The sequence below is a fragment of the Triticum dicoccoides genome, chromosome 7A (assembly GCF_002162155.2).
Source record: "Triticum dicoccoides isolate Atlit2015 ecotype Zavitan chromosome 7A, WEW_v2.0, whole genome shotgun sequence".
Taxonomy (NCBI): Eukaryota; Viridiplantae; Streptophyta; class Magnoliopsida; order Poales; family Poaceae; genus Triticum; species Triticum dicoccoides.
The window spans coordinates 70959972-70967940 of NC_041392.1; the positions used below are offsets into that span (position 1 = coordinate 70959972).

Consider the following 7969-nt stretch of genomic DNA (forward strand, 5'->3'; position numbering starts at 1 on the left):
TGGGGAGGTTGTTGATAACCGCGTTGCAGAGGACGAGCCCGTGCAATCTCAATTCTGAGCCACTCTAAGCAGCAGTGTATAGTAGCTGACCACTGTGAGTCAATGCAATGGTCCGGACAGAAGGAAGAGGACTTCAGGTTGTCTTTGTAACTAGAAAAATAGTTAATGAAATCAAATTTAAATTAAAGGGGCAAATCATTTTTTTGGAACGAAATGTGTATGTTGAGAACTCTATTGAAAAATCAGGGAATTTGCAAAACGAAAAATAATAATGAAAGTTCAGATAGAAAATAGAATAATCTAGATAAGACTAGAAACCACAAATGGCATAAATATTGTAGAAATAAGGAACTTCTACAAAATAAACACTGGAATTGATTTGAAAATACAGTTTAGTTAATGTTTGTCGATTTCAGGATTTTAGTACGTTGTAGAATATATCATTTCCCCCACTTTTTTTTCACAATGCATCTCTTCTACCCCTTCGCCATATTTTGTGGATGGGAAATGCTATCTGGCGACCGTTCCTGTGAGGGAGGTCCCAGCGAACACGCTAGCAACCACTCGATCCGAAGCACGCATCTTAAAGCACGGGAAACAACCACGCCACCCTTCTCTTCTCGTTCACCACGGGCTGCGAACCAGCGAATGCGCTGAGTCATAACAAGCGGCTCGCCTTATCCTTCCCTCTCGCATTCTTCGCCATCCATTCTCCACTATCTCACGTGAAGACAACGGCGAGCTGAGAGAGAGAGAGAGAGAGAGAGAGAGAGAGAGAGAGAGAGAGAGAGAGAGAGAGGTCTCGCCTCGCTCCTGGTGACGAAGGCGGGTTGTGCTCGCGACGAAGCACGTGCGCCGCGACCTTCCTCGTCGAGACGTACGACCCGGGGAGGACATGTGGTGGCGGCCTGGCGGCCAGGGACGTCGCGCAGCTAGGTGCTATGGGGGAGCCTGTGGTCACTGTCTGCTGATGCAGGCCCAACCTGCACCAGACAGCTACCTCAGGACGGCACCGCCGGCGGGGGCTGATAGGTCTCCAACGTATTATAATTTTTGATTATTTCATGTTATTATATTATCAATCTTGTATGTTTCATATGCAATTTTATATCTTTTTTAGGAACTAACCTATTAACGCAGTGCTTAATGTCAATTCTTGTTTTTGCCTATTTTATTATTTCGCAAAAAAATTGTACCAAACAAAATCCAAACGCGATGAAACTTTACAGTGATTTTTTAGATCAGAAGGGACCCTGAAAGCATCGGGAGTAGGCTAGAAGTTGTACGAGTGGGCCACAAGCTCACACGGCACGCCCCCAAGAGGGCACACCACCTGAGCTTGTGGGCCCCTCGTAACTCTGTTTGCCCTAATTCCACTTCTATAAATTTTCTAAAATCCAAAAACCACCGGAGCAACACCCGAAACAATTATTCCGCTGCCACAAGTTTCTGTTCTGCCGCGATCCCGTTTGGAGGCCTTCATCGGTACTTTATTGGAGGGGAATCGACCACGAAGGGCTTCTACATCAATCTTGCTGCACCTCCTATGATGTATGGGTAGTTTACCATAGACCTACGGTCCATAGTGATTAGCTAGATGACTCTATCTCTCTTCCCCCTCTCTCTATCTTTAATCTTCAATACAATGATCTCCTCGGAGTTCTATCCGATATAATCTTCTTTTGCGGTGTGTTTGTTGGGATTCGATGAATTGTGGGTTTATGATCAGACTATTCATTGAAAGTAATTGAGTCTTTTCTGAACTTTATTATGTGTGATTGATATAGCTATGTAATGCTTTCCGATCTATGATTTTTCGTTGGCCAAGTTGATGACTAGATCTTCAGGGGAAAGTGGTGCATAGTACTAGGTTCAATCTTGCATTGTCCTCACCTCGTGACAGAAGGGGTAGTGAGGCACGCATTTGTGTTGTTGCTACTAAGGAGAAAACAACGGGGTTGAATCATATTGCTTGATTTTATTTTGTCTATATTATGTCATCATACTTCATGCATTACTCTATTTGTTATGAACTTAATACCTAAAGAGGCAAGTATAGAAGTGCTCTCGAAGTGGAGTAATAGTAGTAGATGCAGGCAATAGTCAGTCTACTTATCATAGACGTAATGCCTATATCTTGCTCATGCCATGATTAACCTCATAACTGTGCGCTTTTCTATCAATTGTCCAACAGTAACTTGTCTATCCACCGTATACTACATTTTTGAAAGAGATGCCTCTAGTGAAAACTATGGACCCTGGGTCCATTCAACATATTACTAAAACCCTAAATACCTTACTGTAATTTATTATTATTATTTTACTCTGCAATACAGAAAAAAAATGCCATGCCAAAACATAGGGAAATTGCCACAAAAAGGCAGTATTAGGGGGTTTTGTTCCAGTGGATTTGCTATACAATAAAACATGGCAAAGTGAGGGAGCAGCACTGCAGTAGGGGCTCGCGAAGAAGAGCGGCTTGGAGGGCCCCCCTCTGGGTTGTGGCGACATTGTCCCCGAGGTAGCTGCCCTAGCGGTGGTGCATGATGAGCCTGCATCAACGGACAGTGACCATGGAGTCCCCAGTGGCGCCCAACTGTGCGAGGTCCCCAGCTGCCGCGTCCCCCTCTCCGGGTGTACGTCTTGACAAGGAAGGCCGTCTTGCCTGTACTCCGCCACGAGCACAGCCTGCCTCCGTCACCAGGCCTGTCTGGTTGCCGCCTCAGTGCAGCCCGCCGTCGATAGGAGCGGGGCGAGACCCCTCTCTCTCAGCTCGTCGTCGTCGTCGTCACGTGAGGAAGTGGAGAATGGATGGCGAAGAATGCGAGAGGGAAGGATAAGGCAAGCCGCTTGTTATGACTCAGCGCGTTCGCTAGTTCGCAGCCCGTGACGAACAAGAAGAGAACGGTGACGTGGCTGCTTTTTGTGCTTTATAAGATGCGTGCTTCTGATCAAGTGGCTGCTAGCGCGTTCGCTGGGACCTCCCTCACAGGGAACGGTGGCGATATAGCATTTCCCCAAGTTTTCTACTTGGCTTTTTTCTTTAATAATGTTTCCATCTCTGTTTCAGAGAAGACACGTCGGTTGAAATAGTGAATGCAACTGTTCCGATTGGAGACAGCTGCCTGCCCACGTTAACTGCTGAGTGGACACACGACACGAGACGATCACAAGTCACTCCGGATCCACAGAAATTTCTGCTTCTTTCCGACCACAAGTGAGGTCTCCCCGGATCCACAATACTTTGTACTTCTTTCCTTGGTCTCCGGCTCTCTGCGGCGGCGCTACCGTGGTCTCCTCCCAATCGGCGACGGCGCAAAAGGTACTCTTCCTCCTCTGCTGTTCGATACATTCAGTTCAGCCCCTTTCTTTCGTTCTTTCGATCTAGTCAGTGCACAGCTAGCTCTCTTCTTTTTGTCCATTATTTGTGGTTTTGATGTGAATCAATTATGTGCAGAGTTTGATCTGTTCAAGATTCGCTCAGCACAGCAGAGGGCTTTGCGAACTGGAGATGGAGAGTTGCTGCTCTTCTTCAATTTCTGCTCTTGGTTGAGCCAAGCGAGGTGATTCATTTCTTCCCAATACAGCCGTGTATGTAGACCGAGAGCAAGGAGAGGGCCAGCTTTTGCTCGATCTGTTCTCCCCTCCTTAATCTCTTGTTGTTGCTTCTTTTTTTTTTACGTACAAACAGTAGAACATTATTCTGTATAATTACATTATACAGTACAGTAAAGAAGCTAAATATGTAAGTCAGGAAAAAATAAAGAAATAAAAAACAAAGAGAAAAAATGGTCAATGGTCAGAGCTTAGTAGTATCTATCCAAGTTCTGAGGGATATGCTGCATTTTTTCTTTTCACTACGTGACCATCCAAAATCTCAGGTCGTGCTTTGCAAGAGTTTCATTCCATCTCTTGTTGCTATTTTATTGATTGGAAAGGTAATGCATGCATCCGTGAGCTTTTGCTCATCCCGGTGGTTCACTGAAAACAATTAGTATCTGTTGTCTCCTCTTCCTCCTCTGCATTCAACTTTCTTCTTTCAATTAATGTTTTTTAGCGACTCTGATGTGAATCATTTATGTGCAGAACTGGATCTATTCTCCACTAGTTCATCTAGGATAGCTGCTGCCAAGGACTCTGCAGATTGGATTTCAAGAGCTGCTATTCAGGGTACTGCCCTTCTTCTACTTCTGCTTTCGATTGGATAACCAAAGGAGACAGTGCATATGTGTGCACAGTGTGCTGTTACTTTCACCAAACCAATCATCTTCAGGTTTTGCTCATTCTGTCTTATGAGAACACTTATGTTTTCCTTACAGAAGTTCAACCCAAGGACAGTGCTATAGTGGTGCATAGGTCGGGCACAAAGACAAATAAAGGTTGAGAAATGGAGGTCGCTGCTGGGGCATTGAGCCCTGTCCTCCGTAAGCTTGGTGAGCTGCTCATCGGAGAATACAACCTGGAGAAGCGAGTAAAGAAAGGTGTACAATCACTCCTTATAGAGCTGGAGATGATGCATGCCGTACTTCGTGAGGTCGGGAAGGTGCCATCGGACCAGCTCCAGGAGCCGGTCCGGATTTGGGCTGGCAAGGTGAGAGACCTCTCCTGCGACATGGAAGACGCTGTTGACGACTCCCTGGTGCGTGTGGGTGAGGGTTCAAGCAGCAAGCCAGCAGACATGAGGAGTCGAGTCAGTAAGTTCCTCAAGAAAACCACCACATTGTTTGTCAGGGGTAAAGCGCTTCATCAAATCTGTGATGCCATCAAAGAAGCTCAGGACCTTGCCAAGGAGTCGGCGGAGCTGCGTAAAAGGTATGAGCTTGACATGCGTAGCACTAGCAATGGTGCTACCATTGACCCTCGGGTGTTAGCTCTCCACAAAGATGTAGGGGAGCTTGTTGGTGTTGACCACACAATGGATGAGCTTATCAAAACACTGATTTGTGAGGATGGGAGTTCCAAGGAGCAATTGAAGACGATCTCTATTGTTGGTGTTGGTGGGCTAGGCAAGACAACGCTCACCAAAGTAGTCTATGAGAAGATCAAAACCCGATTTGATTATGTGGCTTTTGTCCCCGTGGGTCAGAACCCAGATATGAAGAAAGTTTTCCAGGACTTACTCTATGACCTTGACAATGAAAAGTTCAGTGACATTCATAATACAAAAAGGGATGAATATCTACTCATCAAGCAAATCAGTGATTTCCTTGTGGATAAGAGGTATGCATCATGTAATGCCTGTCCTTTTGTATATATTTCGGAAATGTGTGAAGTAGTGAGATGTATGCTGAATTTCATATCTTCATATCTTTATTTGTTATACTTTTATATCTATGGTAGTCTGTTCTTTTTTAGCAAATTCTACTTCTTTCTGTTTTGCGCACACGCCTTATTTTTGTTAGTCATGTATGCTTTTAAGCAATTTCTATTGCATTTCTTAATATTTTTGCATGCATGTCCTTAATGGTTATATAAGCCTATGGTTTGCTTTAGTACCTTACAGTTTATCCTTGTCACAAAATTCAGTTGTATACATATGACTTGCCAACTAATGCTATCAAAATAATTGGCATAGGTACCTCATCGTAATCGATGATATATGGGGAAAAGACATATGGAGATGTATAAATTGTGCTCTCTACAGGAATAAACTCCAGAGTCGGGTAATCACAACAACCCGCAATGTGAGTGTGTCTAAAGCATGTCTCTCTTCCACTGATGGCACTATTCACAGAATGAAACCTCTTTCTGACAAAGACTCACAAATACTCTTCCATAAAAGAATATTTCAAAGCAAGGAGAAATGTCCAGAAGATCTGCAGATAGTATCAAGAGATATCTTGAAGAAATGTGGTGGTGTACCATTAGCCATCATTACAATAGCTAGCCTCCTCGTTAGTAATCAGCGGGTAAAGCCAAACCATGATTGGATGGATGTGTACAATTCGATGGGCCATGGAGTTACACAAAGTGATATTGCGAAGGATATGAATAGGATATTGTCACTCAGCTATTATGATTTGCCATCCTATCTGAAGCCTTGTTTATTATATCTAAGCATCTTTCCTGAAGACTTTGAGATTGAGAGAGATTGGCTGATATGGAGATGGCTTGCTGAAGGGTTTATCCAATGTGACAAAGAAGAAACCAGCCTATTTGAGATCGGAGAGACCTACTTCAACGAGCTCATGAACAGGAGCTTGATCCAGCCAGCCGAAATCAATTATGAAGGAACAGTAGTAACTTGCCGTATACATGATATGGTGCTTGACCTTATATGCTCACTGTCAAGTGAAGAGAATTTTATCTCCATATTGGATAATGATAACTGGCATGCACCTAATATGCAAAGGAAATCTCGCAGGCTATCACTGTGACGTCCGGGTAATTAAGCTACAGTGATCCTCTGCTAATGATGCCACGTCACCTCATTTATAGTTGCTAATCTCGAGTTAGTTCGAAAACGGTTCAACTTCAAATTCAAAAAAACAGGCAAACAATAAAAGTTTTCAAATATTAAAACTAAAATGTTCTGAGTGAACCAAATATTACATAGATAATTATGGTGGAAAAACCACACATTTATAAAATGTTTAAATACTAAGAGATGAATAAAACAGTAGCAAAAATGATTATTTAAATATATTTTTTATTTAATAAAATGTCAAACTAAGTTATTTGGGGTCTAGACTTTTTGTGACTATGGGCTAAGTTGTAATACTAATTTAGATACTAAGTGTATATTTTACTAAAATAGAATGCAACTAAAATAAAGCAGGAAAGAATAAATAAAAGGAAAAGACAAAACAACAAAAGAAAAAAAGAGAAACCCTCCTACCCCCGGGCCTCGGCCCAGCAGGCCGGCCCATTCGGCCACACACCCAGGCCACCAGGAGGCCCACCCCGCCTCCCTTATGTCACACCCTTGATGCGACTATAGCTCCCACGTGTCGAGGCACGACTTAGAGACATAATCGCATTGAAGGCATATGTCGCAAGTGAGGTAATCTTCACACAACCCATGTAATACATAAGGGAAAGAGATACATAGTTGGCTTACACTCGCCACTTCACACAATTACGAGAATAAAGCATTACATCATACAAATACAATCAAGGTCCGACTACGGAACCAAAATAAAAGAACTCCAAATGCGACAAAGGTCCCCGATCGACCCCAATTGGGCTCCACTACTGATCAACTAGAACGGAAACAACACAAAGGACAAGATCTTCATCGAGCTCCTCCTGAGCTTGGTTGCGTCATCTGCACGGACTCATCGGCACCTGCAAGCTGGTTTTGAAAGTATCTGTGAGCCACAGGGACTCAGCAATCTCGCACCCTCGCGATCAAGACTATTTAAGCTTATGGGTAAGGTAAAGTTATGAGGTGGAGCTGCAGCAAGCGACTAGCATATATGGTGGCTAACATACGCAAATGAGAGCGAGAAGAGAAGGCAAAGCACGGTCGATAAAAGTATGATCAAGAAGTGATCCTGGACTACCTACGTCAAGCATAACTCCAACAACCGTGTTCACTTCCCGGACTCCGCCGGAAAGAGACCATCACGGTTACACACGCGGTTGATTCATTTTAATTAAGGTCAACTTCAGGTTTTCTACAACCGGACATTAACAAATTCCCATCTGCCCATAACCGCGGGCACGGCTTTCGAAAGTTCAAATCCCTGCAGGGGTGTCCCAACTTAGCCCATCACAAGCTCTCACGGTCAACGAAGGAATAGACCTCCTCCCGAGACGTTTTGATCAGACTCGGTATCCCGGTACAACAAGACATTTCGACAGGGTAAAACTAAACCAGCAACACCGCCCGAATGTGCCGACAAATCCCGATAGGAGCTGCACATATCTCTTTCTCAGGGCACACTCAGATTGTCTTAGGTGCGGGTAGGCCAGCCCAGAGTTGCCCCTGGTGGCCACCGGCAGCTGACAGGTGGACCAACACTCA

At 44.1% G+C, this 7969-nt stretch overlaps 1 protein-coding gene across 2 annotated transcripts; it reads left to right on the forward strand.

Annotated features, from left to right (window-relative positions):
* The first annotated feature begins 2510 nt into the window (after positions 1-2510).
* LOC119328154 (disease resistance protein RGA5-like) lies at positions 2511-6421 on the forward strand. Of its 2 annotated transcripts, XM_037601176.1 has the most exons (6): positions 2511-3322; positions 3458-3563; positions 4087-4170; positions 4320-5220; positions 5576-5684; positions 5783-6009. In XM_037601176.1, the coding sequence occupies exons 4-6, from the start codon at positions 4388-4390 to the stop codon at positions 5885-5887; spliced, it is 1047 nt and encodes a 348-aa protein (XP_037457073.1). In that variant the 5' UTR covers positions 2511-3322; positions 3458-3563; positions 4087-4170; positions 4320-4387; the 3' UTR covers positions 5888-6009. The 2 variants fall into 2 exon arrangements, with proteins under 2 accessions (XP_037457073.1, XP_037457072.1); XM_037601175.1 differs by having other exon boundaries at positions 2699-3322; positions 5576-6421.
* The last annotated feature ends 1548 nt before the right edge of the window (positions 6422-7969 follow it).

Coding starts and splice junctions, on each gene's coding strand:
- LOC119328154 (XM_037601175.1), top strand. CDS start 4,388: ATGGAGGTCGCTGCTGGGGCATTGAGCCCTGTCCTCCGTAAGCTTGGT. Junction 5,221..5,575: donor GATTTCCTTGTGGATAAGAG/GTATGCATCATG, acceptor TAATTGGCATAG/GTACCTCATCGTAATCGATG.